This window comes from Biomphalaria glabrata, chromosome 11, assembly GCF_947242115.1.
Source record: "Biomphalaria glabrata chromosome 11, xgBioGlab47.1, whole genome shotgun sequence".
In the NCBI taxonomy this organism is placed as follows: domain Eukaryota; kingdom Metazoa; phylum Mollusca; class Gastropoda; family Planorbidae; genus Biomphalaria; species Biomphalaria glabrata.
Window position 1 is genome coordinate 35,408,961 of NC_074721.1, and position 22,924 is coordinate 35,431,884.

A 22,924-nucleotide genomic window follows, 5' to 3' on the forward strand; every position below is an offset into this window, starting at 1 on the left:
AACTAGCTCAGTTACTTGTATTAATAATGTTCGACTGTAACTCATAAGGTTATATTTCTTTGCAAGTACAGTATGTATTTAGTGATCAAGTATCAAACTGATAATTCACACATTTACTGCATCTAATAATAATAACAGTAACAAAGTAAAAAAATCTAGTTTATACCTTGACACTGTCCACCAACACTGGTATATCCATCTAGACACTGACAACTGGCATTGCCAAAGGTATTAACACAATGCTCACGGACACCACAAGTCAAAAGACCAGTGGAACACTCATCCAAGTCTTTGTCACAGTGGACTCCTATAGAAGTGAATAAAGTATAAACATTGTAGTCTAATAATACATACACCATATACTTCAATTGATGGAATTCTCAAACTAATGTACAAATCAAATCAATTATAGCAGCTTTATAGATTGCAATTCTACAAAACAAAACATTATACTATACAGACTAAAGACTGACACAAAACTATCAGTTAATAGCAGACTATTTTAGTTTAACTAAAAATGCAAATGACATTAACCAACCAGTAAATCCAGGTTTACATATACATCCATTCTGAGGGTCACATCTGTCAGCTCCAGTGCTACAGGCACAGTCATTGGAACATACCAGTCCCCATTTACCTTCAGCACAGGCTGTGATATTTTGTAATTAAAATGTACAAGTTATCTGATATGCCTAAAAACTTTATAACTAAAAATTAATTACAAAAATAATACAATACTGTCATTACTCTTACCGATACAAGTTCGACCATTGTTATCCATATAGTATCCTGATTGACAGCTACATGAATAACCACCTTCAGTATTCAAGCAGCTATCCTTTTGACTGCATAAATTCAGTTGCTCATACAGACATTCATCAATGTCTAAAAAAACAAATTATTAGAGTAGGAACTAACATTTTCATAGTAGCATATTTTTTATAATTTACTTAATGCTTAAATTTTTATCAACTTTCTATTAAACAAGAAAGCAGTTATTTCTTCTAGAGTGATTGTAAAAAAAAACAACACCTATAAATTGATGAAACATTATTTTAAACTAATCAATTTATACATTATTGTTCCTACAATTTACTCACCAATGCATGTATTGTTTCCTTGAAGAATATAGCCAGTCTTACATAGACAGTAAGGTGTATTGGTGATCAGATTTACAGAACAGATATCACTGCAGTTTAAACTGGATCCAGAACACACATCTAAATCTATTGGGATTAACATCATCAAATTAAAAGTAACAGATACAGGCAATCATTTCAACAAGATTTGAAGAAGTATTACACTGGTAAAAGTAATTTATAATACGACTTTAATTGTGAGTTGTAGTTTCAAGTGTAACAAAAAATAGTTTTCAAAGTAAAAAGGGTTCATTGTACCTTTAAGAGTACATTTTAGACCTCCCCCACCTACCAAACAAAGAGTTAAGGGATAGAAGGGATAGGTAATATTAAGCTTTTCAAACTAATACTGTAAATGACTAATGACATAAGCACATAATGTTTAATTGTCTGATTAAATTAACAAATTGATTTTTCTCACTCTTTAACCAAAACCTAGTTAGGTGGTGGGCAGTATTACAATGATAAATAAAAGTTGAACCAATGCTAAGATCCCCAAAACAACTTCCGTACTTACTTTTAATACATGCTGTTCTGTTTAGGCTGAGCTTGTAACCATAGTTACATTTACAGTTGTACTTCCCAGGAGTGTTTTCACAGATCTGTTCACAGTTGTGGGTTTTAGCAGCACATTCATCAATATCTAGGACAGAGAAATAAGGCATTCAGCCACTTACAAACAAAGAAGGTTCCACCAACTGATGATTTCAATTGAAATATTAGAAACTTCAGACAGATTGATTTCAGAGCTCCATGATTTTCAGTTTCTGATCAGGTTACAGCTTTTGTCCATTTCTGCTTCTCTATAATTTGTCAGAGCAACAATACTTTTCAAGCCACATTTTTTTAATGTTGACATTTACCAAAAGGACATAAGTCAGTTTTAAAAGGTCAATTTTTATATTTATATCCAACATATTGATAAATCTGTGTATTCTGATGCACTTATTGAAAGAAGAAGTTAAACTTTTATGGAGTAGAACTAGCATTCTGGAGAAAAAACTTACTAAATAGGGTGAGAGCATTTATACAAGTACATGCAAGTTAAAAGAAAGGTAGATATGAATTAACAAACCTACAAATCTATATTATTAAATATATGAGAGAAAAGTATCATTGTGAATGAGCGATGGCTTGATTAATCAAATCTAAATTTTACAATACTAAACATAACACTGATCAAATTTTAATCTTCAAATCATAGAAATAACTAGTAAATCTTGAATGAACTCACTGATGTCTATTACAAAAGTAGAAAACTCATTTTGGAAATTACAAAACAATAATCTTGTATTCTACCTGTGCAAACATTGTTGACATTCCTGGCATAACCAGAGCTACATTCACAAGTATAACTGCCTTGATTGTTGACACAGTCTTGAGTAGAAAAATCACAGGTGTTGTCTAAAATATCCAAACACTCATTGATATCTGAAAGATGAAGCATTCAGAATACAAGTATATCAAAAGAAAGTAAAAAACTTTATTACAGATGAGAATTAAACAATACAGAAATAAAATGTGAATGTGCTCAACATAGAATAATGTTTAGTCAGTTTTAAAATTTGACACTCTTCACATTATATCCTAAAATTTGGAGGCATAATGGCTGAACAGTAAAGTGCTCAGGTTTAAGTCCCAGTGAAAACTGGCATTTTAAATTTCAGGATTTTTAGGTCATTCCTGAGTCCACCCAACACAACCTGTCATAAGATGGGAAAAGTAAAGAGGATGGTCATTGTGCTGGTATCATGACACCCTCATAAACTGTCAGCCATAGAAACAGATGACCTTTACATTATCTGCCCTATAGATCACAGATATCAAAGGGATACTTATCTACAAATGTAGATCTCCTCAAGAAGTAAATTATATTCTACACATATTCCATATGTTCTAGAGTTAAACTATTGCAGATAAAGTGCAAGGTACACTTGCTTACATTAATGTAATACTAATACACAAGTTTATTGTTTGCTAGCAAAAATAATCTTTGAAAAATAAATTAATTTAAGATGTAGATATAAATACCTTGACATTGGTTGCTGACATATTCATAGCCCAATGGACATTTGCACTGAAATGACCCAAGTGTGTTGACACATATCTGGCCTAAAGGACAGGCTCCATTCTCATCACACTCATTGACATCCTGGTTACAATTGTCTCCCTTCCAGCCCTCACTGCACTTGCAACCTTTGACACTGTCACAGGTTCCATGGCCATTACAAATACACATGCTTAAGCAGTTGCTACCATAATATGGTTTTGGACAAACTGTAATGTTATAAGATTAATATTTTTTATTATGACTGAATCAAACAAAAATGACTAAAGATAAATGAAGGTTTTCTATAATGTGTATATACCTGTACAGGTAGTGCCATCATTACTCAGTTTATAGCCTGGGTAACAAGAACATTGGAAACTTCCATTGGTATTAGCACAAGACTGGCTACAAGGTGAATTGGCAAGTGTACATTCATTGAGATCTGTGAACAAATGTTTACAAATATGTATTTTAGTTAAAAGTTTTTCAGTTTCTGAAGAACCATTTTAGTCAGATTACAACTACAGAGGAATCTATATTAAAAAGAATAAGAAATGATGACTAATACATTGAAACTAAAACACCAACTGTTTCAAGGATCTTATTTACATTTGTAAATTTTAAGATGCTCTGTCAGAACTGAAAATTATGTTTATTTTCTATATTTAGACTGACTTGTTAATTAAGTTAGTGTAGTTAACATATTTTATGTTATGTCAGCTTACAATGTGAATAGTAACAGTAAGTATTCATTTGTAAAAAAAATATAAATCTTCTTATTTTTGGTAATGTGTTCACATAGCTGTTTTTTTTTGTTCAGAGCTACTAGACAGAAGCTCATAGTCTATTAAATTGCAATTAATTTTTTGCTTTTATTAGATTTTGAGAAAAAATATATTATAAATAGTAGTGTTTTTATTTAATTTATGAAGTGAAGATTCTGTATGACTTACAAATTTAATTGGAATTTTATAGAATGTTAAAATATGTTATTTTCTGAATGAAAAGAGATGCTCCATATAGACATATAGAGATTTTTAGCTAAAAAAAAAAGTAAAATGCAAAATCATAGGAAATGAAATGGACCATTTTCACAATGACAGCTCTGCAAAGATTAAATAAAAGATGTTATACTGAAATCTAAATATATATGTTTACAGAAAAAAAAGAAAGTGCTAAAGCTACACCACAAGTTGGCTATATTTAGAAAAAGAAATAAGTGAGAAAGTCCAAGATGTCCTTTATAGGACGTAAGAATTACATTTTAAATTATTCCTTTTAGACTACTCTCTCTATATATTAATATCTATGACTACCTTGCAAAAAAAAAAGAAAAAAGATTGAACCTTTAAAAAACATGGATATACTACTTCAAGCTAGTAATTCTTTCTATTTATACACTGAATGTCTACTAAGTTCAGAGAGTTATTTATGGTTTTCACAAATTCTTGAGACTCAGTTTATGTTTATATAATGTTGAACTTGACTATACAACATTAACAAAATTGGACAAAGTGTAACAAACACTGATAACAGACATATCTTAGTTGCAAAAGAGTGGATGTGGTATAGAATGTTTTCTACAGTGTGTGTGTGTCATTATCAAGAATGTAAGCAATAAAAACCAAAATGACTTTACTCTGAATTGAAACAAGGTAGACTCACCTATACAGTGTTGTGTGTCATTATCAAGTGTGTAACCATTAAAACAACCACAAACAGCTGTTCCATTTGTGACAGTACAAGTCTGACTGCAGTATTTACCAGAGCACAGTTCAAAACTACTTGAGTCTACAAAAAAATAAATAAATATAGATAAAATGTAAAAAGTAGAAAAAAAAAGCCTACATAAATTATTTTAGATGACAAAGAACTAAGCTTGAAGTATAAGGCCTACATTAAAATCAGCATTGAATAAAGAGGGAATCAAAACACAGCTTGCATTAGAAAGACCAACAGGGAAAATGTCTCCAAATATGTTTCAAATAAATCTGCTGCATTTTAGTCTTAGGAAGAAGCAAGGGCTCCAACATGTGTGAAGGAATGAAGGTGGGCTTCAGATGGGTCAGTGATCACATGATGATGAATGCAGATCAACTCCACTGAATTGAAAACCTCTTCAATTTAAGAATTTTGTAGAATTTAAAATGCACAACCTTCATATACCATAAAGCTCATTAACCAAGAAAGACAGATGAGGATGTACACAATTTTTTTTCTAATTAACTTTATAACATTGAAAACTTTTACCAACTCCAGAACAGATGATAGTATAGGATCTAGGAAACTCCTTTCAGGACATAAGAGTGATCTAAATGGCATGTGTTGGGTGGAATGCTATTTAAAACATGTTTAATTTCCCTTACAAAATTTTAATGCAAGAAAAATTTAAAGTAATAATCCCCCCCCCCAAAAAAAAAATAGTTGTAATATATCTTTTAAATATATAACTTAATAAGTATCTTTGATTGATACAAAGATCTATTCACAACAGAGAAAGCTTCTGCTACAAATAATTAACACATCTTCTTGTTTTGTTTATGGACAAGGTCTTTTTGAGAAATCTTGATATAAAAAAAACCAACAAAGTTTCAAGAAAAGATTTCCAGAAGTAGAAAACCTACCTAGCTGGCAAGTTGATTTATCAGTTGTGAGTAGATTGCCAGGTAAGCAGGCACACGTGTAGTTGCCATCATTATTTTCACAGATTTGTTGACAGTTATTGGTCCCTTCAATACATTCATCAATATCTGTGTGATAGAAAGTGTGCTTTATATAGAAAACTACCACAGGTATTTGTAAATTCTAGTTATACGTTCAAATCTATTACTTTAACAGATGTCTAAGATAGATAGTAAAATATGTAATTAAAAAAAAAAAAAGGAAAAAAGAAAATATTCTTTTTTTTTGACAAATAAAAATAAATCAAATATTCTGTCCTTATGTAGTATCTAAACTTGTCTACTACAATTTGAAAGCAAGAACTCTGCTTATGACCACATAGTTACCTTGACATCTAGAAGTATTGACTAGATCAAGCCTATAGCCAGGGAGACAAGTGCATTGATAAGATCCTATAGAATTGGCACATTCAGAATTTTCAGGACATGTCTCATTTGTGAAACATTCATTGATATCTAATGAGAAAACACAAGAAAAAAAAGTATATAACAATATGTGAGCATATGAAGTATACAATACATCACTTGATGCTGTGAATTATTGGTATATTTTTTAGATTGAAAAGTAATACACTGCATGCCAGTAAGAGAAAGTGTTTTTTTTTTAATTCAAGAAACCACAGCTGTTGTGTAAATGATCATATTTTCACCAAGTACTTAAATAGTAAAGGTACCTCTGTAAAGGTCATCTTTTACTGTAGCCCATGGTTAATGAGGGTGTCATGTGGCCAGCACAAAGACCAACCAACTTTACTTTTCCCTAACTAATGTCAGGTATCCATTAGAGTTGGGATGTCCTAAAAATCTTCACCAAGATTTGAACCTGAGGCCCCTAAGTTCAGAAGCCATGCACTTTACCACTCAGCCACCACACCCCTTCAACATGAACTGCACCAGTGCTTAAACTATTGAAAGAGAGTGTACAAGGCACATCATAAGATTTATTAAGGTCAATTTTTTTGTCACTTTCTTCTGATTCTTAATGGAATTCAATACACACTAAAAAAAATAAATATGTGTGCACTGACCTATGCATGTACCATTCATGTCCAGAAAGCCATCAGGGCAAGATTCACAAGTATATCCTAGTGTGCTGTTTCCTTGTTCTACAGCAGCTTTGTCAATACAAGTCTGACCAGGGAGACATGGGTTAGGCTTGCAAGCATCTAATTCAGATTCACAGTCTTCACCTTTAGATAGTGGTTGATAATAGCAGTCTTATCAAATACAGCCAAGTAATTAAAATATATAGGTCTGCAACAGAACTTGAAACTTATTTATTTTTATACTAGTAAGTTTTTCTTTGAGATAAGTCACGTTTTCTTGTTTTGTGTGGTCAGTGGTTAACAGTGTCAAGTGTGTACTGCATAATTAATAGTTATACTTATCTTAACTAATTAAAGTTTTTGCAAAACAGTATCATTTAGAAAAGACTAAAGATTTTCTAATAAACATATTTTATATAAAAAAAAGGATCTAAATATTTAAAAAGATCCCAAAAATTCACTTTATATTTTTAAAAAGTTTAAATGTTCAATGAATAAATAGAGTTAACTAAAACAACTGAGATTTATACCTGAGAACACAATGAATGAACAATTAATGAAGCTACTTCCCAAACACATAATTTTCAGGTAGAGAGCAATAGTACTCTAAACCACACTTTGAAGCAACCCCATTGATATCACATTACAGTTCAGGTCAGGTCCCAACCTGAAGTGGCCTACACCCCCTTCCTTCTTTATAGTGCTAAGTTAGAAGAGGAGACTAGACAAAACCCAAAAAAACTTAAGCTTTAATTAATCCTATGCAATTGTGTAAACTTACCTCTTATTACTTATACATGCACTAAGATTCTATTTTGAATCTGATGTGTGATTTTTTTGTGTTAAGTATTTTTATTGGGAAGAAAATATAATTTAACAGTAATAAAAAATAATAATTTAATTGTTTTAATTAAGTTTTATAAATTCCATTAAAAAATAAATAATATTTGCAAAACAATGACAATCTATCGATATATATTTTGAAGATAAAATTAGACTAATTAGAAAAACAGAAACAAACACACTCACATAGACTGTTAATAAATTCTTAATGAATAATATTCAAATCCTTATAACATACATAATTTTGACATGAAATGACCATATAATGGCAGAACGAACTGATTCAAAATCACGAGAAAAAGTTTACACATAAAAATGCACATAACTGAACTTAATAATCTTAATTTATTTATCATGATTTACATTAGGCTATCTAGCGTCTCTTGTTTTAGTAACAGCTTTCCAAATAAATGTTTAATAAAATCAGGTCTGAATTTAAATGATCACTTAAATATTTGCATTCTTTTATTTCTAGTTTTTCAAATATATATATAATGTGTATTCTTATAAAAAAAACAACACCACAACAATAATAAATATTGTAATTAGTAATGTTTTTTGATTGTGTATAAATTATATGTTCACAGAGACCTCTCAAATGAAAACAATCCTACAAACAGTTCAAAGAAAGCAAAGTGTCAATGATCGGATTCTACAACCTTATACTTCCTAATTCAGTCAAATGAGCAGATGAATGAAATTGAAGCGTAAAGGTGAGAAAGTAGCATCAGTGGTAACACAATAACATTTCTATGGTGTTAAGGGACAATAATGACTATTCTAAAAAGAATAATGTGCTTTGGTCAGTGGAAGGTAGAAGGATGTAAAAAAGTGAAACGCTCAGTTTCACCAACAAATGTCATTTATAAAAATCTCTACAAGTAGCGGTATATAGTTTGGAAAAATAAAATCAAATTTAATCTAATAATTATCACATTCTAACACTAATTTTATCAATTATAAACATCTTAGGATAGTAAAAACATTAGCTTTAGTTCTTGTTCATACTGATGTTCATTTAGTTGCCATGAAATAAAAATATAAAATAAATTTAAAATTACCAGTATAGGCTGGAAAACATTGACAGAATCCAAGAAGAAATCTTCCATTTTCTCTTTCAATCTGTCTAGTTGCTTTCCAATCACAAGTTCCAAAATTGTTACAACTTGTACAAACAACTAAATCCAAATAAATAACAGATGATGAACCACCTTTTGAGTCCATGGCCTTGACACTAAAAAAAAAGAAATAAATGGAAAAGATGTTTTTAACAATTTTAATATTAATTAATAATGTAAAGATTAAACAAGCAAACATTTAGACAATTATGTTTCTTCACTTAATATCAATAGGAGAGAACCAGATATTAAGACTTCTTTATTGATCCTTATGGAAATTTGTTGTAAATTAAAGGACTCTTTTCTCATATAAAGACAACACAACAGAAACATACACATAAAGAACAGCAAAATTGTAAGGGGAACTGGATAGGTTATGTTCAAGCCAGAGATTATATGACAAAACATACGACATCAGATATAGTCATTAAGCAAACTGAAAGAAGGAAGACAAAAAAAAAATAATTGGAAGATGTTGGTCACCAATAAGACATCAATAGCCACACAAGTCATCCTGAAAGAAGACATTTAAAGTCAGACTCTGAAGATTGCATGCTTTTGGAAGTATATATAAAAGAAAAGGTGAAATAAATATTTTACACCAAATGTTTTTTCTTTTAAAATTCATTCAGCTTTGGTAAAAAAAAAATTCCCAATGCAAGGTTAATCCACATGCATCTATATATTATAGAAATATAAAAGATAGGTGCCTACTTAGTTAGAAACTAACAGAAGTTTGATTTAATTATATTTAATGACAACTACTAAGCTACATTTGCTTTAACAATGCAAAGACATATTTGTTTTTACGGCTGTCATTTCTGACAGAAAAATAAAAAACTAACCCAATAGTCAAAGGCAAGCTGGCATTAGGTGTGTAAGTCAAAAGGCCACTGTTAGAGTCTAGGGTAACACTTCTGTGCAAGGTTCCTGTCAAATGGTAAGTTATATTGTCATCCACATCTGTGTCTGTGGCCTTGAAGGTCAGAACAGAAGTTCTACCATGAGTCAATTCCCATTGCTGCTTGCTGTTCAACTGACTTGTGTTGAATGTTATCACAGGAAGTATATTTCCTTAAGAGACACATTTTTTAAATTAGTTTAGAGCATAATTTTCAAAGAAAATACAGCATATTTACAATGCCAAATATAGAGAATAAAGGATATTAAAATGTATTATAATAGTAAATACTTTCTAATTTCGTAGTGTATTTTTTTTCTTTTGATAATTAAATTGTTAAGCAAAAAATAAAAAAGCTAAAAACCAAGCCATGACTTACATTGTGACAATACAACAACAACAAAAAAAAGACTGCTATTTATAGTTTATAAAATAGTAATATGTTTGATTCAATATTGATTTTAAATGAAAACTATTTAAAAATTAACTCAGTTAATAAAGTTAGAGATCTTAAAGGTCATAACAAAGAAAACTAAAACTCTTGGGTAGGCTGTAATTGATTCCAAAAAACATTAAACAAAATGTTGAAAGCACAATTCACTAGTACTAGTTTAATTATAAATCATTTTTTGTGTTTTTTAAAACCACATTTTCAAGCTTACTGAATTTTCTTTTTTGGCATTATTTATAGGAAAGCCATTCAGTATTAGGTCAGAAAGAGAATTCTCACACAGAGGCAAATTATTTACATACTGTCATCCATTCAAGACAAATTAAAATTTTCTCATAAAAAGGTTTTAAGAGAAAAAAAATACTTTTACATTAATCATCTAAGATAGACATTAAAAATATATATATTCTCTAGAATAATCAAATAGAGAACAACTAGAAACTTTTATTAGTGCAGAACAAATCTTACAGCTGCTGCACATAAGTAATAGATATATTGAAGCATTTAAACTATGCAACAATTAAACTATGCACAACAGTCAATTTATCTTATATTGTGATGTCTTAACTGTTCTTCAAACTGCAGATGCCTAAGTATTAAACTGCTCAACCAATATAACAACAAAATGAAAAAGATAATTCTTTAATGGACTCCAGCTCCCATGCTAAACCAGGAAAATGAAACATGACAGGATGTGGAAACAACGAGCAATATATTACTCTAGAAAAGGCCAACACTTCAATTTTGTATACCACTAAGCTTGGTAAATACCTTATGGATAAATGCTATAGATCTAATAAATGAATGCATAGTTTAGAACAGATTCCTCTTGACTCCTCCAATGTTATAGATGCAAATATATGGCACTATTAGTGCAGGTCTATAATTCTGTTTGGAACATTTGTTTTGTTCTATTACACTGTGAGTCTGCAGGTCAACTTACTTTGAATTATTTTGAGAGCTTCAGCTTCTTGACTAGCAATTTTACTGTTCAATGCAAACTGCTCACTTTCAGTGAGAACATAGTCATAGATGCAAGCATCATTATCATTACATTTTGAACGAGCCCTTGCTAAGCTGGTAGAGTCTATTTCCTCTTTAAATAGGGGTTTAAAATCTGGATGTTGGTAGTCTAGGGCTGATTCTCCAGGTAGATAACTGAATATAGTATTTGTACTAGTAACTTGCCCTTGGTGAAAAAAAACAAAACAAGCATATTATAAACAAAACAAAAGAATGAAATTGAACTAATGCTTTATTCTATTGTAATAAATAAATTGTGCCTTATATATACAGTTGACTCATGATAGTCTGAGGCTTATCTTATATAAAACAGACATTACTTCAAAAAATAAGATGATTATGTCCTAAGCATAATGCATTTAGTCATGCATATTAACTAATGACCTAAATTCTGATGTCAATAGTTTTCCTGGCTAGCTCAGGCAACCCATTCCATGCTCTTATAGCACTAGGGAAGAAGGAGCATTTGTACAAATTTGTCCTAGCATATGGAACAAGGAATGTGCCCTTATCCTTGTGTCTTTCTGAGTATTTTATTAAATTTTGTTTTTGTATTTGAAGATTATGGTTCAGAGTTTTATGTATAATTGTTACTTTACTTTTGAGTCTTCTATCCTGAAGACTTTCTAAATTTAGTGATTTTACTAAAGGTGTTACTATAGTCAAATGTTATGGGACTGGAAGGTTGTTGGATTGCTAAAACATTGGATTATCATAGATTAGCTATACTTAACAGAATTTAACTGTATATGTTAAGAAAAGTATATTTTTGATTTAATTTCTTTAGTCTTACATGAATTTGCAATGGTGCTGCATCAGATTACAGTGTGTTGGATTTTTAAGTGGTGAACTATCAAAAGTCAATTCTAATTTTGTTTATGGCATATATAACTTGACAATCAATTAAGAACTTAAAAAAAACAACTGATAAAAAGTTAAAAACAGATTAGTTTCTGCTTACATTCTTTCCCAAAGTTTTCAAAAAGATTTCGCTCTGTGCTAATTTTATCTCCAGTAAGAACTGTGCCATCAGGCAAAATGAAATCATCATTAGGATCATCATTGAAATTGCCTAGAAGTCCTTTTAGTTTGCCTTTGTAAGACACAGAGACATCCACAGCAAACTCCAGATTTTTAAAACCAACAAAAAATTTGAGAGAAATTCCTGCAAATAAAAAAATAGTCATAGAGATGTATTAGTGCAATTCAAATGAAAACTGCCAAGTATCTAAAAGAGTATAATATAAGCATTCAAATTAAGGCAGTCAAAAGAGTTTATTTTTACCATTCAAATGAAAGATGCCTATCACCACCTCAAATAGATGTATTGGTGCATCCAAATGAACACTGGTTATCATAAAGTTCCCCTTTCAGACCTTGTGGTCTATAGGGCAGATGATGTAAAGGTCATCTTTTCTGTGGCCTACGGTTAACAAGGGTGTCATGTGGCCAGCACAATGACCAATCGCCTTTACTTTTCCCTAACTATTGTCAGGTACCCATTAGAGCTGGGTGGACTCAGAGGCGCCCAAAGATCCCGAAATTAAAAATCCCAGTCTTCAAACCCCGGTCCCCGGTTTGGAAGCCAAGTACTTTACCGCTCAGCCACCACGCCCCTACTGCTTATCATGACAATGTAATATTTCATGAATGTTCTAGAACCAATAGTTCATAATTTTGTTCTTAACTTTAAACAAACCTGAAGGAAATGTGGCTATTAAAGTCGTTCTGTTAGATCTGTCATCCCTATGCAGACTAATAGCATTGTTTCCAAGAGTTTGACTGAAGTTCGTTGCAATGTAAAATTCTTGGGTGACATCCTGATTGTTGGCTACTATGACCATTCCTTCAAATATTGACAAGTCTATATCATTGTACAATTTGCTACATGGAAATTTGTGTATATACATTTCTAAAAATATCAACATTTAACAAATGCATACAAATGAAAGCTTTCAACAAATACCTGTCTCAGCATAATCCAGCTCCACTTGAAATTTAGAATAATTTCCCTCCACAGCAGCAAAAGCTACAAAAAGAGTAGCTAAGCTTCTATTTCCTTGACTGGTGAGGACTTGTTTAGTTCGGGCCTGAAGCATATAGTCTTGTTCCGGTAGGGACAGTAAAATGTATTCTCCCAAGCCATTAAATGTGTACATATGACCATCGAGAGTTTGAATATGTGGATCACCCAGTGCTCGTGCTACACAAGAAAAAGAAAAACATTTTCAAAACACTATAAACAGTTTTTTTTTAATTTCTTTTTAAAAATTTATTAATGGCATAACCATTAAACTTAAACAACAATTTTTTATGTTTCACAGTTTTAATTAAATTGCTTATTTGGGAGTAACTCCTAACGAGATAAAAAATATCTGAGTTTTCTAAAGTTATCCTTTTATATATTATTTTAAAATACTTGATCAAACTCTTAATAAAAAGTTACTTCATTTAGGCCAATATTCTTGCATTAACCAAACTATGTGTAGATTTTAAATTTGATCTGAGCATATTTCCAATATAGCTCATTTTGTAATGATGCTTTAAATAAAGAAATTTTTTTGGCTATAAATTTATGTTTTTTTCACCCCATCTCTTAAAGTCATGATTTGGGGCTTTACAAGTAGATTTTTGTGTTTTTTTTTGTCTAAATGCTTAGCAAAAAAAATTATCCAAAAAGCAAGTTTATCATCCTTGTCTTTAGATATACTTGTAGTTTTACAATATAAATGCAAAAAAAAAATCAATATTGTTTGCAAAATAGACTTGAAAGTTCCTTGCTTTTTTACCTGATATTATTTCAGGATTTAAAGTACATCTAGGACTAGGTTTGACTGCATTAAACAGAGTACAATAGTATGAAGGGGAGCTACTTTCTTGACAACACCATTTATGAGGATTGTAATCTTCCAATTTGTGGTTACGACCATTATTCACCCATGGGTCATTGAACAAAATGTAGCCAGCATTGGGAGCTCGGTAATAAATATATTCTGAGTATTCATTGTATCTTCTGTAACAACAGAGCTGAAAAATAAAGTGAAAAAAAATAAATTTAATATGTAGTCTATATATTTATTTTTATTAATTTAATTAATTATTAAATCCATCACGCTATGCCTTAGCATTATTAAATTTACTTAGAATATTTGATATTTTGTTTAGACAATATATACAGAAAACATTTGCCACCCTTTTGGTCATACTGTAGAGTAGATTTTTTCTTTTATTTAATAAGTAAGTAAGTCTATTTCATGTGGTGTCGTTACATCACATGAAATTATGGCCATAAACTACCCATACCGGTTCAGCCATCGCCCAGATTGCCAAGGGCGCTAGCCGCCACAGACCAGGACAGAGGTGAAAAGTATACTACTGGTTCATGCAAAAATAAAATAAATACCAGAAATAAAATCTCCATAAGAAAATGGAATGTGAGATCATTTAGAGATAAAGGAAAAGTTGAAGAGCTCACATACGTACTGAAAAGACTTTGTTTTAACATCATTGGACTCTATGTATGAAATGCACTGGAAAAACATAGCCAAAATAACAACAGAAGAGGGCCATAAACTGTACTTCAGTGGAATACAAGGTGTTCACGAATAAGAAGTAAGACAAAAAATATAGAAGTGCAGATCTTAGAGAGGAAGTGGTCACTCCCTTAGAAAAGATACCAGCAACAGAGCTAGGCAGGCCTTAGAGTCGAACACCCAGGGAACAAAACGCAGAGGAAGAACAAAAAAAAATGGCGATGCAGTGTACTAGAAGAAGCCGAGAGGACCAGGAAGAGCTGGGAAACCATAAAAAAACTAGCAAGAGACCATGGAGAGTGGCATGTTTTTGTCGAGGCCAAATGTTCCATGAGGAACCCAAAGGAATGATGATGATGATAATGACGAACAAGAAGTGGGGTTATAGGTTACAGATTATATATATAAAAATGCATTTATATTAAAAATAAATCATTTTAAATACTGGTATTTAAATAAATGATTGAAACTTATGATTTTTATGATGAAGAGGCTAAAGAAACATTCAAGTCATTCTAAAAAGTTTAAAGAAAAACAAAGATTATTTTAATTGGCAATATGTCAAAACAATCAGTCAAAGATGCAAACTCAGGCCAATATTCATTTAATGCTAAGAAGAACTGTGTTGAAAAGTGTTGAGTTGGCATGGAACAAGATGGCTAGTGTAACAACTGATCCTGCCCAAGCTTTGTGAAAAACATAGGTTTTTGTAATAAAATTAACAGCAAAGTATCATATAATATAATAAATATTTATAACATTATATTATATTTTTCTTATTCACTTTCACATTATTTACATCTTTGAATCCGAAAAGTTTAGAGAACTTTTTTTTTTTTAATGTTTATAAAGAGAATTGTACATATGTATGTTTTTATTTATTACTTATTAAATCTGAAGTTATTGTTTTAGGAAACTTTGTACAAATCACTCCAAGCAGACTAATGTATTTGAAAGTTTTTTTTTATATATCCTATTGTCATAAAAGCTCTGTATTTTTGCTGAAAATCCAACTAGCACTATCCCTAAATAAAGAAAGATATATGCCATATAGTAAACAAATACCTAATGTTTTATCCCATCTTGTGGTTCGTCATTTCAAGATATAATAAAAGAGATAAGAAGCTGTACATATCATTTATTTTTAACAATATGATTTTTTTATAAAGCAAAATAGTATACTTATTGACAATGTCTCCAAAACAACTTTTTTTTAATACTCATCAAATACTCATACCTATGTCAATAATGGCATTTAAAAATTATTTTCAAGTTAGAAGATTAAAGACCATTCTAGAATTTATGATGAAAACATAGCTGTGTTTAGCAAAGGCTGCAGAACAAACTTTTGAGAAAAGCCATTATTGAAGACAGGTGCAGAGGCAAGGAAAGAAAACTTTAATATACCACCAGCAGACATCGGCTTAGTCTGCATATGCGGGAAAATATGCAGGTCGCAACTGAGTTTGCATAGTAATGTGAAACACTGCACTCATCCTTAATCTTCGGAATTGAAGACATTGCTATTATTATTATTATTAGCCTAGCTGTATATTTTGATGTATTATTTTAGAAATAGTGTATCCATTCTTACTTTGACAAATCAAAATGCAGAGCGAAACATAAAACTTTAAATTCAACAATAATTTACTTACCTCATTGTAAGGGTTTCCACTGAATCTTTCCAAACGTGCTTTGGCTAACGGTGACACCATTAAACAGAAAATGTTCTCTTCTTCATCAGTGGTTAATTCTTCAAGCCAGTTATACTCAGACCATTGAGCTCCTATACCTTGATCTAAGCTACAAGGACACTGAAATAAGGCCTGTATTCTCTCTTGATGCACAAAATCACCAATCAGATGATAATTGGCTAAATAAAAGTTGAGACACTTGCTGTCAGGATTTTCTTGAAAACCAATTTGTTCTATCCACTTGCCATAGCTACCTATAACCAAAGAAATAGGTTCAGCTAATACATGTCAAATAGACATTCAAATTGATGACACATTATTATGATAAATGTCTTTATCTAAAAAAAATAAGATAGTAAAAAATTGTACGCAAAAGGGTAATAGTTAAGAAAGATAAAGTCTTGTAAGTAGAAAAAGGGGTGGGGTGGGGTGTGTAAGCGATATTCACTTTTCATGGTTGGGCAAAACATGTAAATGTCTGTAAACTTTAAATTTTCATTCATGTAACCATATTTTTATCTGACAATTTATTTAATACAGAGTAAGTACTGACTTTCTTTTATACTTATTTTTCACCCCCCCCCCCCCCCCGCTCACTTTTATTTCTACACTTTATTTCTATTCACTTCATGTAAAGGCTTAACTTCTTAAAATAATGTCAGATGTCATCATAATATGATAGACATAAATTATAGTATATAATTCTGAGGAAAGGCAAGTTTTGTGTGTACATGCCAAGGCTGGTGCAACAGCTAAGTGATGATGATCCAGATCAAAGGTTAGAATTTTGTGAATGGGTTCAGGAGATGGTGAGACGTGAACCCGGATTTAAGGGTGGCATAATTTGGTCGGATGAAGCCCAATTCAAAATCAATGGAACTGTCAATAGGCACAATTGTGTGTACTGGGCTGAAGATAATCCTTGCATTACAGTTGAAAAGTCTGTGTGAATTTGCCTGGTGTAAATGTGTGGTGTAGTTTGTCTGCAAGGGGACTCATTGGGCCTTTCCACTTTGAAGGTACTGTTACTGGAGAAATGTACCTAACTATGCTTGCTGACTCCATATTCCCTGCCATTCTTGCATTATACGGTAATGATGAGTTTTATTTCCAAGATGGCGCCCCACAGCACTATCATAGGGACGCACGAGCATACCTGGATCACAATGTGTCAGGCCAGTGGATAAGACACAGGGGACAATCGAGTTTCCTGCACGCTCTCCAGATCTCACGCTGCTGGATTTCTTCTTATGAGACACAGTTAAAGATGAGGTGTACAAACGTAAACCAAGTAACCTGGACACACTGTGGAGTGAGATTCAGGCGGTGGGCGCAGAAATCTCAGTGGACACTTTGGTATGATGTACAGAATCAGTGTTGACTCATATTCAGCAATGTATTGATGCTGAAGGCCACCAGTTTGAACATTACTCACATTAATCACTTCTTTTTTTCCTATTGGACATTAAGCTTTCCATGTCCAGAAATTTAGCATTGTAGAATGGGAAATAAATTATCTATGACAGTGTATACATGTTTTTGACGCACCCTGTATATATATTGCTAATGAAAAATGCTAATTACCTTAGCTAATGAAAAAAATTGCTGCGAAACCATAACTTCTCATACGATGAGATTATTGTGTTCATAAATGGAATTACATACATGATTTAAAGCTGAGATCACTTTGTATAATGTGAAGTATTTAAATGTATAAATTTATTATAATTATGCATTAAATATGTGATCTGATAATGAAATTGTTGATAATAGTGATACCTGTATTACAAACAATAATGCTACCTGTATTCCAAATGGTAGTATCCATTTTGGTTGTGATATCTGTATATGTTACACCATAATCTTTGATTGTCTCTGAATAGACAAAACCAACTGCAATCCTTCTTCCATAATCCAGTTTCCATTTCATAGCTCCAATTTTATAGTTGATTACAGCAAACGAGGATTGGCCATCTGATACAAGCACAGCCTGAAAAGTGTTGGTTTCTCCTGGCTGAACAAAAGAAATGTAATATCGAATAAAAACCAAAAGGGAATATTTGACTATTATGTGACGACTAAAGGAGTAGGAGAGGCAAAATATTTATTAAAGGGGATTGGGGGGTGGGTCTGAAATTTGCAACATAATAGAACAAAAAAATAAAATATATTAAAATGAAATAACAGGTACAGTGGTCCATTGACGTTTAATGGTCCAACTTTCATGAAGAGCTATACCACGGGTTTTCCAGAAATATTAATGGAAAAAAATCTGCTTTTTTTTTTTTTTTGGTGGCCACCTGATGTATATGTACAGTATTGGGGAAAAAACTGAAAGCGTAAAAAGAAGTTAATATATTTCTATACATACCATGGTGAAAAATATTTGGGAAAAGGATATCTAATAAATAAATCTTTTATAAAATTTGAATTTTCTTATCATGTTAAACTACTGGGATGATTGGGGAAGAGGGGGGGGGGGTATTGAGTTTTGTTAAAGGTTGGAAGGGGGGAGGTTAAAAAGAGTGACTTTTGGCGTTAAGTACTACACAAACATTCCCAAACAATTTTTTTTTTCAAATTAATCTTACTAAGCAATAACTAACAAAATGGCAATGCATGTTCTATGCATATATTAAACTACCTATGTAAATCATGCTACTTACCTTTTGATAGCAATTTTTGTATATGTTCCACCAATTATAATAGTTATTATAGTTGAAATAATAAGAATTGTAATAGTTATTCCAATTCTGACAGTACCATGTGTACCAATATTCTGGTTCAACGTTTTCCCATGTTGCAACCAGAACAGACATAGCCAAGAAGCTAGTCAAGTTATAGCGTTCTTTTACCTAAAATGTTTTTAATAGAAAATAATTACATTTCCTAGATCTATGCATAAAAGAAAGGGAAACTATTCGAAATTAAATAGAACAAGATAATAATCAGCTCATGCTGCAATGTTAGCTAAAGACTAACTGAAGAGGGTTTTTTTAGTAGATGGTATTAAAGTTAGTTTCTAAAAAAAAGTGTATTTATATTAGAAAAATTCATTTGAAAGTGTAATAAATAAAGAGATTTGAAAATCAACTTCAATGGTTGAATTCAGAAGCAACTGACAAAATTTTATCCTCTATGCCATCTATGGCAATTTTAAAAAACAAACATTTAAAAAAGTGTTGCATTCCCTAAGGACATTCTCTCCATGTTAATTTATCCTTGAAACATCTTATGACTCAACTTATTGCAGACTGTTTTACTTACAGAACTAAATGCTGATGCTAAGACACTCAAACGCTTAAAAGAAATACTATGTTTTTTTTGTCATGACAATAATCTTTAAATAAATAAGTCTTATACATGCCATCATATTATATTTTCATTTGTTTTATTTTAAGCTAATGTCAAAAATTTTTAGAATTAACAAGTTGTTTAATTTTCTCAAAAGTGCAAAAGTAGTCTTTTGGATAAATTTAAACTTTCTGGGACATTCCCTTTATATTTAATACATAAAATTTTAAGACATTATCTTCGATTCTGAAGATTACGGAAGAATGAAGTACTTCCCATGAACTCACAAACCCAGTTTCAACTTGCAAATTTTTTCACATCTAATGCATTAAGCAAACAAAGCCATTCTTCTCTTTGGCATAAAGCAGATTGCCTTTGAAAGACATCTAATGTATTATGCAAAAAAGCGATTCTTCTCTTTGGCATGAAGTAGATTGCCTTTGAAAGAAACAACTGTAAAGCTCCCACAAAGGTTGCAGGACACATTTTGGGACCTATAGTGAACCTTTGTTGATGACATGCACAGATGATAAAAGAAAATGCTAATTTTAATATGCAGAATGGATAATTGGCTTATATTTACATTTATAAATTAGTTACTGTAATGTAAACATTTCCAGAAACACAGTTTACAAAGCTGTTTCCTAAAAAAAAAAATCAACTAAAAGGTAGATAAAAATTTAATATTAGAACTTAAAATATTTATAGGTTGATACTTTAACACCAACTAACTGATCACCTCAGCTGTTCCTGCTCTTACAATTTTATTTAAATTAAATTATCTTTATAAATAATGCAATTAGTTTAAAAATATGTTAATATAATGGGGAAAAAAAGTTAATCATTAATTGTAATTTTGCTTCCAAACTGCATGACATAACAAAAAACATAATTGAGGTCTTCTTTGATATCAGCTTTCCATTAAGCTAACTGCTTCCAATGTGGAGATTACACTTGAATTATAAAAGTTAAAGAAGCTGGTTTTGTATTTTAAGTGTGCAAGTATCTAAGCTATCTTGCTTTGACATGTTTCTCCCCACCCCCATGAATAATGTGAAATTTACTGAGCACAGTACCTGGGAGCTGTCTAGGAGTAACATTAGATGTTTTCTGAAGACAATAAATGTTTGAGGACCAAAGATTGGGTTCCTTAAAATACTCACTGTAAAAAACTGCCCTTCTATCTTATAAAATACAGACATTACTTCAAAAAAAAAAAAAAGAAGATTATTATGTCCTAGCCTACTTGGTATAACATTGTCTTTTTAAGTCTTAATTATCCTTCCCACACACTCCAGCATACACACACACATTATCATTCCTAGGGAATTTCAATAAGTGAATGCCATTAGTCAAGGCACTGTTTCTGCAACCAAAAGTTCTAGCAGATAGATTTATTTTACTATCATTGTTATCAAAATGAATAGTACTGTAGTCAAAAGGTTTGATGATTTAAAATAATAAAGATGCACTGAATGATATGGTGGACAGAAAGGCATTGTAGGGAGGACTAATGCATAAATCAATGGATCTTGGCTAAACCAGCTGGATAACAGTAATTAGCTTACATTCTAAGTCTTAAACATTGACTTAATTTCCACACTATGACATCAATGACCCATGTAGTGAAACAGATAACACATATTGAATGGATATGTGATTTAGTGCCCCATAAACCCACATTAAAGTGCTAATATCTAAATAACAGCTTAAAAGTTATGGAAAATACTTTGCAAACATGTTTTTTTAAGCACTATATTATAGAAAACAAGTAAACGGTTTCTGTGATTGACCCAAAAACCTCTTCAGTTGGTCTTTAGTGAGACAGCTATCCAAATAATGGGCATAAAAGATTGTCCCGTGTTGTGATCAAATTTTCAAAGGTCTACAATAAACTAAGACATCTTATCAGTTACCAATTGCATGTTTTAAGTACCCAAAACAAGAGGAGTTGATAGATCAGTAAAAACAAAATTTACATGAAACAAGAAAAGTAAAAAAAAAATAACCAAAGGCACATAATTATAGTAGAAAATATAAATATTTTTAAGAACAAAAATTAATGAACAAAAAACAAGAAGAAAATGTTCAAACTGTATTGGCGACACAATAGGGGTAACTGTATGCAACCAACTGGTAAGTGACACAGGTCAACTGTGCTACCTAGCAGTCAACTGTCAAATTAAAAGAGACAGTACTAGTAAGAGCATTACATGAAAATATCAACCATGCTTTGGTAATGTGATCAAAAGCCTTCAGGGATCAGAGACAAAGTGTGTAAGAGAGGCAGTACAGTTGAGAACAGAGAAGAGATTGGGGACTGTTAGTCTACTTTGAAGTCAGTCAGGATACAGTGAGTCCTCGGGTGAAGCATTACAGGATAAGATAGAGAGACAGTTGTGTTGATTAAGACAGTATGGTGATGAGCAGTAAAGCAGTTATAGTCAGTAAATTGTGTTGCCAATTGTGTAGTAATGGTTGTTAGTCATTAAAATACCACATTATTTTGGAACTCTTGTAAAGTTCTTGAGTTAGATGTGTTGATCAGTGTTTACAGAAAGCCCAATTGAGAGAAACATGACAATATAAAATATTTTAATGAAAAACAATTATCATAAAACAAGTAAACTAACCTCTGTAATGGCTCTGTTGAAAATTTCATTTGACAGCATAATATTTTCATTATATTTTGATGAGCCTTTTTCATAAAGATGATAAAATATTTGACCAGGTTGATAAGGATTTTGGTCAAACCAAAATGGTGCCAGTACATTAGTACTTGGTAGCAGTGATAAAGTATATTCAAAATGTGGATACCAGACTCTTTCTTGATTAAATAAAATGGCACCATTGGGCATAACCTTAAAAAAAAATTGTTTGAAATAAATCTAGATAAGTAGTAATTAAATATAATAATAAAAGAACAAATGTAACTATAAAACATTTTTAATAGATATAAGAGTTAGAAATGTGAATTTGAAATTTTAAAAAGAAAGTTTAAGAAGACATATTTAAATGTCTTATTATATGACTAAAAAGTTTGTGTTTCATTGCTTGGTGATGAGAATTATAGACCCATTATTTGAATTGAAGAATCACAAACATCTTTAAGTGTTTATAACATAAAAATAGTTTTTATAGTTTAAGAGCT

General features: G+C 31.2%; 1 protein-coding gene across 1 annotated transcript in view; it reads right to left on the reverse strand.

Annotated features, from left to right (window-relative positions):
- Nucleotides 1-22,924, reverse strand: part of LOC106050527 (uncharacterized) — a 67,001-nt gene that overhangs the window by 12,503 nt on the left and 31,574 nt on the right. Inside the window, exons 82-104 of the mRNA XM_056045581.1 lie at nucleotides 22,407-22,634; nucleotides 19,146-19,334; nucleotides 18,283-18,493; nucleotides 16,441-16,733; nucleotides 14,042-14,279; nucleotides 13,219-13,455; nucleotides 12,952-13,098; nucleotides 12,214-12,417; nucleotides 11,173-11,418; nucleotides 9,723-9,951; nucleotides 8,821-8,993; nucleotides 6,899-7,060; nucleotides 6,198-6,326; nucleotides 5,814-5,939; nucleotides 4,855-4,980; nucleotides 3,509-3,631; nucleotides 3,171-3,416; nucleotides 2,439-2,570; nucleotides 1,657-1,782; nucleotides 1,101-1,226; nucleotides 754-885; nucleotides 539-649; nucleotides 167-307 (exon numbers count right to left, since the gene is read on the reverse strand). Coding sequence (XP_055901556.1) covers nucleotides 167-307; nucleotides 539-649; nucleotides 754-885; nucleotides 1,101-1,226; nucleotides 1,657-1,782; nucleotides 2,439-2,570; nucleotides 3,171-3,416; nucleotides 3,509-3,631; nucleotides 4,855-4,980; nucleotides 5,814-5,939; nucleotides 6,198-6,326; nucleotides 6,899-7,060; nucleotides 8,821-8,993; nucleotides 9,723-9,951; nucleotides 11,173-11,418; nucleotides 12,214-12,417; nucleotides 12,952-13,098; nucleotides 13,219-13,455; nucleotides 14,042-14,279; nucleotides 16,441-16,733; nucleotides 18,283-18,493; nucleotides 19,146-19,334; nucleotides 22,407-22,634 — 4,075 coding nt within the window. The remainder of the gene's footprint in view (nucleotides 1-166; nucleotides 308-538; nucleotides 650-753; nucleotides 886-1,100; nucleotides 1,227-1,656; nucleotides 1,783-2,438; nucleotides 2,571-3,170; nucleotides 3,417-3,508; nucleotides 3,632-4,854; nucleotides 4,981-5,813; nucleotides 5,940-6,197; nucleotides 6,327-6,898; nucleotides 7,061-8,820; nucleotides 8,994-9,722; nucleotides 9,952-11,172; nucleotides 11,419-12,213; nucleotides 12,418-12,951; nucleotides 13,099-13,218; nucleotides 13,456-14,041; nucleotides 14,280-16,440; nucleotides 16,734-18,282; nucleotides 18,494-19,145; nucleotides 19,335-22,406; nucleotides 22,635-22,924) is intronic.